The sequence below is a fragment of the Anser brachyrhynchus genome (assembly GCF_964034855.1).
Source record: "Anser brachyrhynchus genome assembly, chromosome: 1".
In the NCBI taxonomy this organism is placed as follows: Eukaryota; Metazoa; Chordata; class Aves; order Anseriformes; family Anatidae; genus Anser; species Anser brachyrhynchus.
The window spans coordinates 105,382,763-105,400,741 of record NC_137694.1 but is presented as its reverse complement, the minus strand read 5'-3'; the positions used below and the strand labels follow the sequence as shown (position 1 = coordinate 105,400,741).

General features: G+C 43.2%; 1 protein-coding gene across 1 annotated transcript in view; it reads left to right on the top strand.

Annotated features, from left to right (window-relative positions):
• LOC308187674 (ovostatin) overlaps window positions 1–16,727 on the top strand; it is a gene marked incomplete at its 5' end in the record, with an annotated part of 45,518 nt that extends 28,791 nt beyond the window's left edge. The window contains 8 exons of the mRNA XM_080575875.1: window positions 2,290–2,455; window positions 2,734–2,954; window positions 3,580–3,795; window positions 4,194–4,318; window positions 4,671–4,761; window positions 6,247–6,315; window positions 7,243–7,348; window positions 7,695–16,727. Of these exons, the coding sequence (XP_080432001.1) occupies window positions 2,290–2,455; window positions 2,734–2,954; window positions 3,580–3,795; window positions 4,194–4,318; window positions 4,671–4,761; window positions 6,247–6,315; window positions 7,243–7,348; window positions 7,695–7,759 (1,059 nt within the window). The 3' untranslated portion in view covers window positions 7,760–16,727. The remainder of the gene's footprint in view (window positions 1–2,289; window positions 2,456–2,733; window positions 2,955–3,579; window positions 3,796–4,193; window positions 4,319–4,670; window positions 4,762–6,246; window positions 6,316–7,242; window positions 7,349–7,694) is intronic.
• Between the last annotated feature and the right edge of the window lie 1,252 nt (window positions 16,728–17,979).

The following is a 17,979-nucleotide window of genomic DNA, read 5'->3' as shown; positions in this document are numbered from 1 at the left end:
AATCTTTGCTGCTAAGACCAGCCCTCAGGAATCTCTAAACCTAGAGACAAGGGAGGAAGTCTGGATAAAGGAAGACAAGAAAAAGAGATCAAAGAGAATCGGGTCAGAGATCTCTAAGGCAAAATTGACACCCACAAATCCTTGGGCCCAGATGGGATGCATCCACAAGGGCTGAGGGACCTGGTGAATGTTATGGTTAGCCCACTCTCCATCATCTTTGAAAGGTCATGGAGAACAGGAGAGGTGCGTGAGGACTGGAAGAAAGCCCATGTCACCCCCGTCTTCAAACTGCAAGAAGGAGGACCCAGAAAACTACAAGCCAGTCAGCCTCACCTCCATCCCTGGAAAGGTGATGGAATCACTCATCCTAGAGGTCATTTCCAGGGACATGGAGGAGAAGAAGGTGATTAGGAGTAGTCAGCATGGGTTCATGAAGGGGAAATCATGCTTGACCAATCTGATAGCCTTCTATGATGGAGTGACTAGCTGGGTGGATAAGGGGAGAGCGGTGGATGTGGTTTACCTTGATTTCAGCAAGGCTTTCGACACTGTCTTCCATAACATCCTCACAGGCAAGCTCAGGAAGTGTGGGATGGATGAATAGACAATGAGGCAGATTAAGAATTCATTGAATGGCAGAGCTCGGAGGGTTGTGATCAGTGGTGCTGAGTCTAGTTGGAGGCCTGTAGCTAGTGATGTCTCCCAGGAGTTCATACTGGGTCCAGTCCTGTTCAACCTATTCATCAATGACCTGGATGATGGAACAGAGTGCACCCTGAGCAAGTTTGTGGATGACACAAAACTGGGAGGAGTGGCTGATACACCAGAGGGCTGTGCTGCCATTCAGAGCAACCTCGATAGGCTGGAGCGTTGGGTGGTGAGGAACCTCATGAAGTTCAACACAGGCAAATGCAGGGTCCTAGGGAGAAATAACCCTATGCACCAGTACTGGTTGGGAGTTGATCTGCTGAAAGCAGCCTTGCAGAGAAGAACCAGGGATGCCTGGTAGACAGCAGGTTAACCATGAGCCAGCAATGTGCCCTTGTGGCCAAGAAGGCCAATGGTATCCTGGGGTGCATTAGGAAGAGTGTTGCCAGAAGGTCGAGGGAGATGATCCTGCCCCTCTACTCAGCCCTGGTAAGGTGTCACCTGGAGTACTGTGTCCAGTTCTGGGCTCCCCAGTACAAGAGCGGCATAGATCTCCTGGATTGAGTCTAGCAGAGGGCGACGAAGACGATTAGGGGACTGGAGTATCTCCCAAATGAGGAGAGGCTGAGAGAGCTGGGCCTGTTTAGCTTGCAGAAGAGAAGATTAAGAGGGGATCTTATCAATGTATACAAGTATCTGAAGGGAGGGTGTCAAGAGGATGGAGTGGGACTCTTTTCAGTGGTGCCCAGTGACAGGACAATAGGCAATGGGCACAAACTGAAACAAACTGAATATGAGGAAATGTTTCTTTACAGTAAGGGTGACAGAGCACTGGAACAGGTTGCCCAGAGGGGTTGTGGAATCTCCTTCTTTGGAGATAATTGAAAACCCACCTGGTTGCAATCCTGTGCAACATACACTAGGTAACCCTCTTGGCAGGGGAGTTGGTCCAGATGTTCTCCAGAGATCCCTTCCAACCTCAACCATTCTCTGATTCTGTGGAAAGGAAGGTCCATGAGAGTGAAAAGCAGATTTGTCCTTTTTAAAAAGTGACTAGTACAAAGAATAGTATAGGTGGGATGTTAGACTTCAATATACAAGTTTCTCTGCCTCCAATTTGTCATGCCTTTTTTAAGACCTTCCTGGTTAAGGAACACATTAGTGAGGACATGGGGTCCAATGGTGAACTTCTTTCACTTGGTGTAAACCTAGTGAAATACCACAGAATTAAATTAAAATCACAGCAGAATCACTGAGAATAGAGACTACCCCAAAATGCTGGGTTTGTTCAAGGCAACAGAATCTTGACCATACAAGTGCAGTGTGAATTGTTACCATAAAGGTAAGCGGAAGGAATTATGTGTGAAGGAAGCAGAGCAGTCTTTTGTTTATACACCTACATCTTCAAGAACACACTGAAAATCTGCTCTATTTGTATGGTGTTTTAGTCTGAAATCCCTCCTTAAGGGGATCTGGATTCTCTTTCCCAAAGTCACTATACAAACTGAAGTGCCATTCTAATTGCGATGACAGGATGAAGAACAGGTTTAAAGACACATTTGATCAGGTGAAGACAACTGTCCAGAATTCAGATCCAGATGTTACATTTTTGCTTTTTTGTTTGTTTGTTTGTTTTTGAAGTACACAGTAATACGAAATGCCTTTTATTGCCTGGAGACTGCATCTGAGAAGAATATCAGTGACATTTACACTCAGGCACTCATGGCCTATGCTTTCTGCTTAGCTGGCAAGGCAGAAATATGTGAATCATTCCTTAGAGAGCTACAGAAATCAGCAAAGGAAGTTGGTGAGTTTCAGCTATTTCAAGATTTTGGGAGGTGGGAAGATGGAATAGATCTTACTGATGGCATGTGTTCTAACCTTGACAATATTGAGAGTATAAGCACATGAATCTTCCACCAGACATCCCAAAATAATTCTGCAGTAAACTTACAGCACATCTGTTGCTCCATAGTAAGTAGCTATGAGAAAGAGACCAGGACATATTACATCTCTGAGGCAGCATTGAGCAGTGACTCCCATAATCCATTCTCATTGCTCCTTACCCTCTCTTTGTTTATTCAGGTGGTTCAAAGCACTGGGAGCAGAAGCAGAGATCCCCATCCGAAAAATCCCCCTTCTTCCCTGACCATGCCCCATCAGCTGAAGTTGAGATCACTAGTTATGTTCTGTTGGCATTGCTCTACAAACCCAACCGGAATCAAGAGGATCTCACACAGGCCTCAGGAATTGTGCAGTGGATCATCAGGCAACAGAATCCCTATGGAGGTTTCTCTTCCACACAGGTGAAGAAACTCCCTTCCACTCCCCAGCCAGTCCTAGGAACTGGGACACTATTTCAGTGTGTCAGTGGGGCTATGACTACCTGGTCTTATTTCTCTCCTGTTATTACAGAGACCAAGCCTTTTTGTTGGAGGGTTCCAAATTCTTTTCTCTTTTCTTATATTATCCTCTTTTTAACTTGGTCAACAAAGGTTAAATCCATGAGGGAGTAATTTCACTAGCAACAAACACAGATATTCCTGTCATGAATGAGGCTAAAAAACGCTTTGATTGCCAGGTCTTCTTTTTTGTATGACCAAGGGGTGCTCTGCAGTTCCTTAGGAAACATGCTTTTCCACTTGAAATATCCTGCTGAAAAACTTAAGAAGTGTGCTCTAGTGCTTATATTTTATGTTCTGAGACCTTCATTATGAGTAGAGAGTTTTCTTCCACCCTAAAACATACACGTCAGAATGAATTGGATCCTTCTATATGGGAAATTATACACAAAATTATCCTTTAATTAAATTATACACAAGTTCGGGTTGTTTTTTAGACAGGACAAAGTGACTTTGCTTTGTATTGGAACCATGACTTTGATTTCCTCTGCATCAGTCACACTGTGTAGCTAATTGCCTTTTATTTCAGGACACAGTCATTGCTCTTCAAGCCCTTGCTGCTTATGGTGAGGCCACCTACAATTCTGTTACACAAAATATAGTCAAGATCACTTCTGAAAAGCCATTTGAGAAGGTATTTACTGTCAACAATGAGAACAGGCTCCTGCTGCAACAGACTCCCCTTCCTGAGGTCCCTGGGAAATACAACCTAACTGTGAATGGCACTGGGTGTGTACTTATGCAAGTAAGTGTCTGCCGTTCTCTTCATTGTGTCCCACATTCTGCATGCCATACAGCCGTGTTTCTGATGACTCTCCATCTGATTGCTCTTTATTTTTCCTAATGATTTGATTTTCCTAAACTCTTTAAACAGTCTTTTCCCCATCCCACATGCTGACTCCCATGATGGGATCACAGAATGGCAAAAAAATAGTCTTTTCTGATCAGCAACTGTTTTCTCTCTGGGTGGTGACTGGGTACAAGCACCTTTATTGTTAAAGAGCAGAAGTCTGATCAGTCCATCTTTGACATAATCAAGGACCTTCAATGTCCCCAGGAAACCTCACTAGGTCCGACGCTCTTTTTTAGAATTCACAGAAAATCCCTTGGCTTCCTTGAAAAACTTTTTTTCTCCTCCTCCAGACAGCACTGAGGTACAACATTCACCTTCCTGAGGGGGCCTTTGGATTTTCTCTCTCAGTACAGACATCAAATGCTTCCTGCCCACAGGATCAACCAGCAAAATTTGATATCGTCCTCATAAGCAGGTAATGTACTATCAACAAACCAGCTGAACTGTTGACAAGACATGCCAAGCAGACTGCTGTGTGTATTCAGTTTTGCTTAAAGTCATAAACCATGAGCTGATCTGTGCTGGAGAGAGTTGTTGATATCAACCTGTAAGACATATCCCAAAGGACCTTGTGATACCCCTGGTATTAGCACATATGGTGCTTGCACATACTTGACCCCTTCATACCAGGGGCCTCCCCATTGCCTCCCATACGAGCCAGTCAGTAAGTGCATGTGATTCACTCCAGTTGTATGAGGCCAGAAACAGAGAGTGAGATTTGCTTCCCTTGACACAGTCCAGACTGACAGGGCACTCTGTTGTTTCAGTTACACAGGGAAGCGCAGTAGCTCCAACATGGTCATTATTGATGTGAAGATGCTCTCTGGCTTTGTTCCTGTTAAGTCCTCTCTGGATAAGGTAAACTATAGGAACAAGATTGAATGAGTCACTCCAGGGACAAAGGTGATATCCAGTTGTGACAACAGGAGCTGCATGAAGACAGGCTTGGTTAAGAAGAATTCACACACAAAGTGCAAAGTTTTCAGATAACATCAAGTTGGGCGGGAGTATTGATCTGTTTGAGGGTAGGAAGGCTCTGCAGAAGGATCTGGATAGACTAGATGAATGGGCTGCATCCAATCACATGACATTCAACAAGGTTAATTGCTGGGTCCCACACTTGGGTCACAACGACCCCATGGAGGGGTATAGGCTTGGGGAAGAGTGTCTGGAAAGTTGCGCATCAGAAAAGGACCTGGGGATGCTAGTCTGAACATGAGCCAGCAGTGTGCCCAGGTGGCCAGGAAGACCAATGCTAACCTGGCTTCTATCAGAAATAGTGCAGCCAGCAGGGCTAGGGAAGGGATTGTCCCTCTGTGCTCAGCACTGGTGAGACTGCACCTCTAGTACTGTGTTCAGTTTTGGGCCTCTCACTACAAGAAGGATATTGAGTTGCTAGAAAAAAGAAGAAGAGCAACAAAGCTAGTGAAGGGACTAGAAGACAAGAGTTAGGAGGAGTGGCTGGGAGAATTGGGGTAGTTTAGTCTGGAGAAGAAGAGGCTGAGAGGACACCTCATTGCTCTCTATAACAACCTGAAAGGAGGTTGTAGTGAGGTAGATGTTGGTCTACTTTGTCAGATAAGTGATAGGACATGAGGCAACAGCCTCAAGTTGCACAAGGGAAGGTTCAGATTGGCTCTCAGGAGGAATTTATTCATGGAAAGTACAGTTAGGCATTGGAACTGGCTGCCCAGTGAAGGGGTGGAGTCACCATCCCTGGCGGTCTTTAAGAGATGTGTTAATGTGGTTCTTAGGGATATGGTTTAACAGGGGACTTGATAGGGCTAGGCTGATGGTTGGATTTGATGATCTTAAAGATCTTTTCCACTCTAAATGATCCTGTGATTCTGTGAAATCCTGTGAGGTGTCTGCATGGCTGCACCATCTTCATTACTGTGTGGAGGAATGCCCTACAAGGAGCTGTGAGCATATAACACAGACCTTCACATATTAAAAATTAGGAAGGGTTCCAGCTAAAGCCTGACCAGCTGGCAACTGCAACTCAGAACTGGCACTGTCTAAGTAGGGAAAGAGTCAGAAATCTACCAGGCTAGATTGGAAACCTATATGACAACGTAGGCAGGCAGTTTTCCCTTAAAGAACTGCAGTGCATCCCAACTTGGGAAGTGCTCATAAACTGTGCTAAGTCAAGTGCCAGTTTTTGCTCAGTCGCCCCTATCTATTCAGGAAAATTTGGACTCTAAAAATGTCAGCTGCCAGTGATTAACACCAGACTATGAGCAGAATGAATCCCAAAGCCAAAGGCTGGTAGGTTCTGAGGTAGCACTTGTTTTTTAATGATTTATTAATATATCAGTTTATCTCCATTTCCTTATTTTAAAGCTCATTGATGGCCACACAGTGATGCAAGTAGAATACAAGAAAAATCATGTTCTCCTTTATCTGGAAAATGTAAGTTCTGAATTCTGGCTATTTGATTTATACAAATGATAAAAGCAGTGCGTAATAGACACACCTACAGCGAGGATACACTCTACAAAGTGCATTATTATGTTTTCTTCCCCATCAGCTTTGCCCTCTATTCACTAAGCTGCTTAATCCTCAAACTACGTTATATCCCAAACTCCTGAACAGCTTCAAACTGACACCTGACCTACTAGAAACTAGAAAGAAATTAATCAAAAAAAAAAGTATGAATAAATTAATCAAAAATCTTTTTATTTTCAGTAAGTAGTGGATAAATTCCAGTAACGTGGTTCCTTTATGTGTATGTTCCCTTGGTAGAGTCCTAGTACATCTCAGTCCTTCTAATAGGACATAGAACAATACTCTGATCTCCCCTGAAAAATTTTTCATTCCTTCTCTTATGCCAGTTCATTCCCAAATCTAACTTGTAATCTAACTTCTGGATCAGAATTTGCATATTAAAAGTACATTTGCTTGTGGCCCTGCAGGACTAACAACAAAATTAAATCTCCCAGTGATGCATATTGATTCACAGTTTCTTGGTGACACATAATATCTGAAATGGAGGAGTTAGAATACCAGACTTGATTGTCCCGACCTTTGGGAGATCCTGGAGAATTAAGCTCTCAGTCCTTTGAGACTTTTTAAGACTCTCTGGCCTGAAAGCAATAAAATGTGTTTAACTTACAAAATAAGGTAATACAAACAGGATAGGAAACCTACGCATCGTCTCTTCAGTTTCACTTTGGACTCTCCAAAAATATTTCTTCAGCTTGGCAGGCAGGTAATGCGTATCTGTATGTGGGGCATCATTGGGATTGGAATATATCATTGATCAGCTCCCCCTGTCTGCTCCAAGACTGTGTTATACGAATAGAAAGTCTTACGTGATCCCTGTCCTTCGGTTCCCAGACCTTGCAAAAGAAAAAGAAAGAAATCACTTTCTCAGTTGAGCAGGACTTTGTAGTGACCCATCCAAAGCCAGCTCCTGTGAAGATCTATGATTACTATGAAACAGGTAGGTCTTTTTGTTTTAACCAGCATGAAGTGTGGGGAAGGGACAGGGAGAGCAAAAATACTGCATGTGTAAGAGAGACAGAGAACCAGCTCTCATGGAACTAATACTCCTCTGAACTGTATTAGGAATTGGAGCTAATGCCAGGGGACAGATCCATCTCACTTTAGCGAGCTTGGGCTCATGTCCAAGCTGACAAGTGGGCATGACTGGAAAGGTATGAAAATGTATGTCCCAGAACAAAGGAAATTTCAAGGATCTTCAAATTAAGTATGTGTAGGGTATGTACACCTCCAGGGAAATGAACAAGAAGTGGTCTCCAGGGAACATTTCTTTCCCTCTTTTCCAGAAGAGTATGCTGTTGCTCAGTATATGTCACCTTGCAAAGATGCTGTTGCAGAAATGGATGACTGATTAGCAAAGGTAAGTAAAAGCCAGGAAAAAATAATAAATAAATAAATACATTAATTAATTAATAAACAACAAAAAGTGGCAATGAGGATGAAGCACTGGGGAAGGAAACAAGAGAGAACAGTTAGTAAAAAGAAAGGTGAGAAGGTGAAGTATAAAACAGCATGAACATAGGAATTGGCCATATGAGTAGAGTAATACTTGCAGGAAAGGAGCCTTCTATCTCTACCAGGCTTCCCAGGAAGCAGCCAAAGACAGTGACCAGATCCTCTCCCATGCTACATGCTCTGTGGAGTTCAAATAGGTACGTCTGTGCTGTTCAAGAGAAGTCCTCAGCTTCTCTGTAGGGTGAAAGCCAAAATGCAGAAAAACAGAGACACTGTAAAATACCTTCAGAGTCTTCTCAAAAATGACAATGCTTAACAAAAATATTCTACCTACAGCCTCCCTTGAAAGCCTCCCCTCCAAAGCCTGTGCTTCATGGGCACAAGCAAGGTATTTCACATGGACTTAAGAAACCCCATCCTGGCCAGCTAATGCACGTTCTGAGGAAAACATTTGAGTTGACATGAACCATGGAGGTGATGTGTTGACTAGTTAGATATACAATGCTGTCTTACTGTAGGGTAGGTCCAGGTCTGTGTGCTGCTCAGTGTAGCAGTTACGCTGGCTGTTATCTGCTGAACAATTCTCTTGGTGCATGGGCAGAGCTTGCTGTCAGTACTTGGTCTAGCTCTTACCTGTTTTACACAGAATGGGCTGCCTATTCAGTATCCTGAAAGTGTATTTTGTATCCTGTACCTCCTGTTTGATGTTTTTGTTTGTGTTCTTTTTTTGTTTGTTTTCTTATTAAGTTTATTTTCTTTTGAATTTTCCCCTGCAGGATAATCATATATGTTCAACAATTGATGAAACACCCTATTTTCTTCTGTCATTAAGTCCCAGAAAGGGCCTTTTCACCTTTCTAAGCACAGTGGGAGTCTGTGATCTTGTTTGTACTAGTGTCTGTTTCTTTATTTCCCTTCATGGCATATCTCTTCAGATCTGCATCATAATCATGTATACTTTTCCATCAATAAACCTCATTTTTACACTGGGTATTGGCTTTCTTTCGGTATCACAGAACAGCCATTTTAATGACAATCCACATGTTATGGTGGCTGGCCGGAGAGGAATAAGAGAGAAGCAACTCTGTCCTGCATGTGACATTCAGCCTCCTATGCCAGCTGCAGCTGACAACTACTGGTAACTAGTGTAATACGCAGCATGTTCGGACACTCCCAGCCTCCCATCTCCAGAGTTTAGTCCCTGTTCCCCATGGCTATTGAACAGCCTGACACTTTTCCCCAGCCCCAGTAAGGGGCTGCCTCTGCTCCTTTGACATAAAAGTAAGGTTTTATGTACAGAAATCATGGAGTGTCTCAGCATTGTGCTAAGTACAGGAGCGAGTGAAGAAAGGGGCAGTTTCAGTCAAGGCCTGGTGACTGCCAGGTCCCATATCACGGGACATGCATGCATGGTAGGTACCTCCTTATGGAGCTGCGCCAGGCAGCATGTGTTAATGACCGTGCCTGTCCTACATCTTCCTAGTCCCAAATCTCACCCTGCCAAGCCATCCAGTCCACCGGACTGGCCAAGACTTTTTCCAAGAGAAGCCTCGAACACGTTGCCCTGGTCTGATACAAGCCACAAGCCCCCTGCCATCCTGCACCTCTCCTCATCGCCCACTCAGCTCTTCCCTGCTCTGTTACACACGGAGCCGCGGTGTTTTCTGCACGGGGGGCTGGATAAATGCTCATGGGCTGAACCGTGCCAGAGCCACAGCACAGACGGGAACAACGCGACATACACCTGCCCTGCCCGGGGGCCGCCGGTCTGGGGCCAGCGCTGGAGGGAGGCAGCGGCCGGCTCTCTCCGCCCTCGCCCGCCGGGCGGCGCCCGCGCTCCTCGCCGGGCCACGGGCCGCCATGGCGCCGCCGAATACCTCAGGCCGCGCCGCTGAAGGGGCTGGGGGTCCGCGGCCTCGGGGGCTGCCCTGGGTCGCGCAGTAAGAAGCAGGTTTCGCAGGGCAGCTAGGAACGGCAGTGTCGGAAATAAAATCACCTTCGGTGCTTGTGGATGGTTGGGAAGTGGGCTAGAAGCCTGGCTAGAAACCAGGTCCCGAGGTCTGGTTTATTTGTGGTGTGTTGTAGGGTAGTATCTGATATGCCACTGGGCTGTCCTTACCGGGGGCTGACCATCCGCCACAACAGCATCAGTGCTGGCTCCTCGCCTTACACGTCGTCTGGAGTTAGGAGTGCTTGACTCAGTCTCAGTGGGCATGACCAGCTCCTTTGCATGCACATTCCTCAATCAGAAAGATTTCTGTAAAGCTTCTATCGCTGATTAAATTCCCTCAGAGATCCTGGCCTAGAGAGTAGTCCAAGTATGTGCTAGTCCCAAATAAAGTGCCAAATTTAAAACTAACAAGTAATTAGGCCTGAAATTCTGTATGTATGCTGAGGACACTGACAATTTTGAACAAGTGTGATTAACAACATTCTGTATGATGTTTTTAGCATGCTGTGCACCATTTAAACTGTGGCCAGTATTTTCATGCTGAACTCAGTGGACTCAGAAGTTAATAGAGTGATTTGCGGTTTACAATCTACTTTAAAGAAGACCAAAATGGACAGAAGACAAGGGGGGAGAGGACTGGGGGAAAAAAGCACCTGTCATGTAAGAGTGTAAATAATAGTATAAGTGCAGATGAGAACTGTTGAAGCGCTGACAGCTTGTATATATGTTGAAAGGAATTGGGAAAGGGATCCATTTCACTGGTTAATTTGCTAATGATGTGTGTGGAAATAGAGACTTGCATTTTTTTTTCAGGGAAAATGAATCTGCATGTCAGCACAGAGTATCACCCTTCTCAAACTATTTTTTTTTTCCAAAAGGAGCTACATAATTTGAGAAACAATATGATTTGTGCTTCTGAGTTCAATCCTGAAGAAATCTGATGTCTGAGTCTCTACAGGCAGCAGGCTACCCAAATACTCACAGGATCTATCAGCCATATGTGATTTTCAGAATTGTGAAGGGCTGGCTGTCCAGGATCTGCATGATACTAATGTTATAAAAAGGCATTTCATTAAGTTTCACAGACAAGAGGAATTTGTGGGCCATGAAATTGCTTTGGGTAGAGTGCAGATTTCTGTGCTAAGTTACAAAATTAAAACTTCACTGGCAGTGGCAGGGAAGCAAGCACGGCTATGAATTTTGCTGTCCTGATACACTCCAAACTGTAGCAAATAGGCTTGATTTACACCAGCATCAGACTGCATTAAAGCAAGACAAATCACAGCAACAAAGTTGAAAAGGAGAGCAGGCTGAGTGGATGTGGATATAGGAATATATCCCTTTTGTGGGGAATTTGAGGCTAGTTAAGCGAAGACTTCAGTGTACCACATGGAACTCATAAAAAAACCCTCAGGTCCAGCCACATGTTATTGTGCTCAGGCAAATATCATTTTCTGGGAAAAAACAAGGTCCTGAAAAAAAAAGAAAAAAGAAAAAAAAAAAGCCTACATTTTTATCATTCTTGTGGAGCCTTCTTTTCCTCTTAGGCCAAGCCTGAACTGTTAAAATATCAAGAGCGTATTTCCCACTGCAGACTCTTCCTCTGCATACTGAAAATGTAATATTTATATCCTGATTTTATCTGGTGACTCAAAGAGCTAATTGCCAGTTGGAGTCAGATCTAATAAACATCCCATGCTCAGACGCTTCCTCCAGATTTTTACATATAAACCATGTTCTCTTTGGCTCCTGCTTACACAAGGAACAGCAGTATTCCTTAAAGTGCATTCCAACAACTCGCAGATTTCTGGAACCTGGGTGTCTTGTTTTAGCTATATGCTTCATGGCACGTACACAAAATTGAAGAAAGTTTCTTAGTTGTTCACTAGGTAAAACAGGAACACGCAGAAATGACTGGATGTCATTTCTTCCTTCTTAGTCCAATAATATTGAAGTGTCATATCATTCAATCCTAGCACCTCAGAGAGTGTTATAGGTCTCAGAAGGTCAGAACTACTTTCATTTTGGCAAGATATACATGCTAGGCAAACCGTTTCCCCAAGTAGAAAATCAAACCCACTGTCCCAAAAGGTGCACTTAGTTTGCTGTGCTCAGTGTTGCACAGCACAGCTTCAAAATCTATCAGAGAACAGAGACAGATAGAGGTATCCGCAGAAACTGTTGTACAGGTTTGTGGACTGAGTCAGAAATGCTGCAAGAAACGGGAAATAAATTCACTACAGTGGTCTGCCAGTGCCTTCATGCCTGCTCTGCAGCTTATGTATCTTCTATGAATCTATCCATGCCTCTATTAAAAATGCATTAAAAGCTATTCTGAACTTTGGATTTTTATGAGAAAAAAAAAGGATAACAAAAGTATAATCACATGAGAATGTCTTTGACTAAAGTGCTCAGTCATGCTTGCTTCCCTTTGTGTTTAAGCCTTTTTTGTAGTTTATGTGTGTCATGGGACTTGCTTTGCTGCTCATGTGGAGTTCACAGCGAAGAATTTGCTAAAGGCTGATGTGACCACTTATAATGACCACGCTTGTTCTGGAACCTGAACATACACTTTTTTACTGTAGACCATAGGTCTCACCCACAGTGCAGGCAGCAGGGTGCAAAGTCTAGAGAAAAAAAAATAAGGGAAAAAGTATCTCCCCAAGAAAGATGAGCTCCAGTGTAGCAGTGTTCTCTTGCTGGGGTCTCTCAATTGCTTACCCAGTGCTCTCATTTGGAAAAAGAGTCCTTGGTTCAGGGCATTTGGATGCTTCATCTTTTGGCTCAAATCGTCTGTGATTCCAGTGATTGCAGTGTCACAAGTTAATAGAGCCAAGCTGTTAACAATGGCACAACTAGAACTCTGTATGACTTCTTTTGTTTTCCAGATTTTGTTACCTACTTGTTGATACTCAGGTCTTCTCCTGATCACCTCTGTCAAATAGGAAGTGTGAGTGATGACCAGTGAACTCACTGATCAGAGAAAATCAGGAATGTTCCAGAGGAACCTTCTATCAAGAAGCGATGATGTGCCAAAATGCTCTGAGGAAACAAATCAGCCTTGCTCTCTCATCATTCCTCTGTTGAGTTCATTTGCCACCTTCCTGGTGGGCAATTAGGGAGGTACTGCCATGTAAGCATCCCCTGACACCTGATTCATCAGACAAGTGGCATGATCACATCTGTGGCACCAATGGCTGTGATAAGGGTAGCATCAGAAAAGGGCTTCTTGAGGAACAAGTGAAAAATATATATATTTTTTTCTCTTTCTCGCTCATGTACAATTTGAAATTGTGTATTCAGTGTTAAAATGAAATATTCTGGATCTCCTCAATTTATTTTTTCTTTCAAATGTAGAAGAAAAATTTTATCAGCTAGTCCTGCAGCTCAACAGCAAGACATAACTTCTTTCTGATCAATCTCCTAAAGGGTCACCTTTTGAGGGTCTAGAATTTTTTTAAGCCAGGCATCATATTGGATACAGGACCTACAAGCCTCCTTCAAGGAAACTTCTCAGTCTTGCCCTCTCCGATCTTCTTGCAAGCTCAACACACCAATCTTCTGATGCCCTTTGATCCTGTCCTGGAGTTGTCCGCTCCTCGCTCCAGAGTTTCAGTGCTGGGTAAAATTCTCTTAAGAACATGATTTCAGGAGGGCTCCTGGACCCCATGTTCTCACACTGTGTATATAACCTGGCAGTTGGGAGAGTGAAGAATTCTTATTTGAAAGCAAAGATAGAGTAAATATGAACGAAGCACGCAGAGGTGGAGGGAATAAAAATCACCATACTGTGTATTGACAGGGCTCTGTGTGCATGCTGCAAAGTCCTAACCTTGCACATTTTTTTCTCAGTCTTTGGCTCAGTACCCACTGGGAGGTGAAGGCTAGGTTATTACCAGAAACAATTGCATAACCATGCCACATGTTTGCCTTTCCTACTTCACTTTACTGGAAGTGATAAGCTCTAGACCCTACTGGCTTGGGGTATTAGTTGAAACCTGTTCCTCCTATTCCTGTCCCTCTGGTCAAGGCAAGGTGTGTCCACACTTACTTGCTGACCTTATGCCTATGCCATGGTAAAACTCTTCTAGGAAGTCCTATACACGGAGTTTGAGATTCACGGCTAGCTCTGGAATGCACAGCTCTCCTGACATTTTCTGGCTCCTTAGGCAAGGTCCTTGTGCACTTAGGACTTGTCCTGTTCCCTACCAATCACTTGTGTCCAATGCAGGGTATCCCCAAACACGAGGGAAGTGCAGTGGTGTAATGCAGCCAGGGCAGGCTCTGTAGCAGGACCCTAAATTCAAAAGGAACCTGTTCTCCAGCATCATGGCTTATACCCCTTTTCCTGACCCAAAAGGATAAATGTGACACACTCTGCGCTGCCCACCAAGGTGCAATGTGGAGGTGTATGGGAAAGGGTTAACCATAAGAGTATCCTATTTCTTTGCCTAATACTCCATCAGGACTTCTTGTCCTGCTTTCTTGTAGCATCCTCCGTCTCAAAAATCTGTACAAACACATCAGCTGAATTACAGCTCTCTGCACCAGGGAAAGATCTGTACTGGGTCTTGAGCAGCAGATCACAGCTGGCTTAGCTGTGGCCCAGAGAGAGGCCTGGGCTTGCCCAGTGTGACCCAGCACATCAGTAACTGAGCTAAGCATAAAGCCTATCCCTTCTTTAGCTCAGCCAGCTGGCTCCTGGCCCACCACGCCAATGGATCCAGACCAGTATTCCCCCTGCACAGCTGGAGGATCGAGCCCCATGGCAGAGCCACCACAGTAAGCAGATGCGGCACAAGACAAGTACAACCTGGTCCAGCTGGAAAGGTGGCATAGACACAGTCGTCTTCTACTTCTTCTTCCTGCAAAGTCATTCAGAGGGGCAGTGATTTGGGGTTTCACTTTATTTATTTGTTTATTTATTTATTTATTTATTTATTTTGTAGCTAAATGAATGAGCATCAAAAGCTAAATGGGAAAAATCTTTGAAATGCCTGTGCTGTGTTAGCACGGTCTTCTTCTGTACTTTTGTGCCATGAAGTTTGGACAGTCTCCAGGGATGGCAATCCCATGGCCCCTCTGGGCACGTGTTCTATTGCTGCACCACCCTCGGAGGAAGCATTTTTTCTGTCTGTTCAGTTAGAGTCTCTCTGGACACAGCTTGGCCCGCTGCCTCTGCTCTTGCCACTGCCTACCTCTGAGAAGAGCCTGTCTCTTCCTTGATGCTACCTGCCTTGAACACCAACCTCAGGACCACCAGAACCACGTCAAGAGGTGCTTGCATCTCATCTGAGGAGAAAGGGAGCCTGGATTATAACATCACAGAGAGAGATAAAGTGAAATTTGTAGTTTTATATGCATTTTTTATGACTTTATGTGGTGAAGTTTTATCTGAAAAGAGAAAACGTGAGTCATAAATAGTATTGTTAATTATCTCATATGCAGTTTTCAGACACATTTGTAAATACTTCGGCTTTTCCCCACCCTTTCCATGCAATAGTCTGAGAAATACAAATGTAATAGCTTTTCATTCTTTACATCAGGGACCATCTTAATTTCTCTGTAATATCAAAACCATATCTGTCAACATGAAACAGCTAGTTTCTTGGTTATATATTTAAACAATATTAATATTATTCACTGATTACCTTGGATGGATTTAATGGTGGGATTTCAACAAGTGATCCCATTCCACTGTGCTCTATAAACATCAGACTGACATGCTGCAGATTTCTCATACCATAGGGTTAACAGCTTTGGTCGCAGTCTTTTTAGCAACAGACAGCATAGGTTTCTTTTAAGGCAAGACAAAAAGTATAAACAGAAGTAATATTTGTTATAAGAAGTTGGGAAAGGTGGATTAGCCCTACTTCGTATAGGGCTTGCACTACCAATGGTCTTGCCTTGCATCACACAAAGTCAGTCACAATCTATTTATAAAACCTAATGCATTACAAAGCACACTAAAACATGGGTAATTTGTTGATGCCTTTACCATACCTGAATAGATTTAGTTGTTCATAGGACACCACAGAAATTCATATGAGTTATATTAGACAGCCTAGATGTCCGCACTCAGGAAAGGCAGTTAATCTGCCACCAGAGCCTTCTGTCAAATTAAGATATTCAACAGGCCGCTAAAGTGGATAATCTTTATTTGCTCTAATATTTTCAGTTTAATTTGAAGTTCAACTGATGAAGCCTTTTTACGGGCCTTCATTTCATTGAATATCTTCCTTCATCTGCATGTTGCGACTTGTGTAATGTTCACGCTTTCTGAGTTTTCCTAATAAGTTTTAGAGGAGCTTCTCTTCACTACAGCCTGTGAAATATTTTGTCTCCCACAAAATAATAAACCCTTTTTTTTTATCCTTCTGGGTATTGTTGTTAATCCTATTAATTTGTACAAATGCTTTTTCTTGTAAAGCTTTTTATTTATTTATTTATTTATTTTAAGTAAATTGCTTTGGGTTTGTTTCCTTTAGATATCTCTTATCAGATCAGCTACCCTTGTTGGAAGAAGTAGCCAGTCCTTCAGATACACAATCTGTCTTCCAGGTATGAAAAAGAACCAAAAAGCTTTCAAGCTAAGTACAAGTTCAAACCAATTGTTCTGCGCTTAATGGGATAGGTACCAGATAGACTGCCTCAGTCAGTGCTTGTGGAGCAAGGTGGGCAGTAGGATGTCAGAGACCTAATGAGTGGTTCCTGGGGGACTGAAAAACAGATGTTTTGTACCTTGTGGATGGGAAATAGGTGAGTAGAAGAAAGATTGCAGTGAGAAGGATCTCTGCTGAATCCCCGCTTCTGATAGTCCTCTAGATCTATGAATTTTAGTTTTACATGCTCATCCTTAAAGCATACTGTACGTGTCCATTCTGGTTTCTTTTTGTTTTCAGTTCACAACATCCTGAATGAAAACAGAACACGTGGGGTGAGTCATGTTTTCCAACAAATATCCAGGACACAATTGCTTTGAAAACTGCTACTTTGCACAAGTTATTTACTGGAGAAGACGGAAATGGGAGGGAGAGGACAGACAATAGGGGGCATTTTTGGAGAAAGATCCATATGGCTTTTATTACTTTATAGTTACACAACCAGATTTTATCAATATTTCCATCTCTAGCTGATAATCTGCTAAATCTTTTGGTTTCTATGACTGTGTATGTTCATTCCTTTTTCATATCACGCTTATATAACACTTATTCCTAGCACTGGCTGCCTCCTGTTTGTTTTCCTTATTTTTGTGGTTTGTAAAAAGGTGTTGAACTTTATTCCATGAGAGACTGTGCCTGATTTTTGAACACAGTTCTTAAACTTCCTTTCCTCCTCAGACATTTCTCCTCATCATTCACACTGCTCTTCCCTGCAGTTTTCTGTCAGCACAAGAGTCAAGACACACTATGTAGTTAAACTAACATTCAGTTTTAACATTCACTATATTTCAAAGTTTAATATTCAGACAAACCATTAGTGTTGTTCTGATCTTATCAGTTCCTCTGTACAGATCAGAGAACCTCTGCCACTAATGTGGCTTCATATAATCACATTCAATAAGATTTGTGCTAAAGTATTTTATCTCCTGAGTATTCATACACAACAGGACTCTTCACAGGGGTCACGAATCTCTAATAAGAGCGTGACCAATCCTTTGATCCTTTGATTGCAGAGACTCTGTAGGGCAAGCTGAAGCCCTACAGCTGCAGTTTTGCAGTCTTCCAAGGGCTGATACAAATACCCCACAAAGTCAGGCTACTCAGGGAGTTCTGGTAGCTTGGACTGAGTATTTCATTTTTGTGACCAGCTGGAATGTAGCAATCTTTTTTTTTTTTTTTTTAATTACTAAATTCAACTTCTGGATAAGCTGTTGCAACAAGATATTCACAGACAACCAAGCCAAGTGAGCAGTGCTGTTTCTGAGTGACTTTCACTATGGATGCAACTCACAGCAGCACAGCTCTGAATCTGGCAAAGGGAAAGGGGAGACACCTGGGGCACCTGGAACATTTTCACCCCAGACCAGGCAGTCTAAGAGCAGGCAACACAGAATGGTGGAAGATGATCACCATGCTGGGGGGCAGGGATGCCACCCAATGGCATTGCCTAATATTTATGCATGTTCACAGTGGAAACAACATATTTCCATATCTAGACCTGTA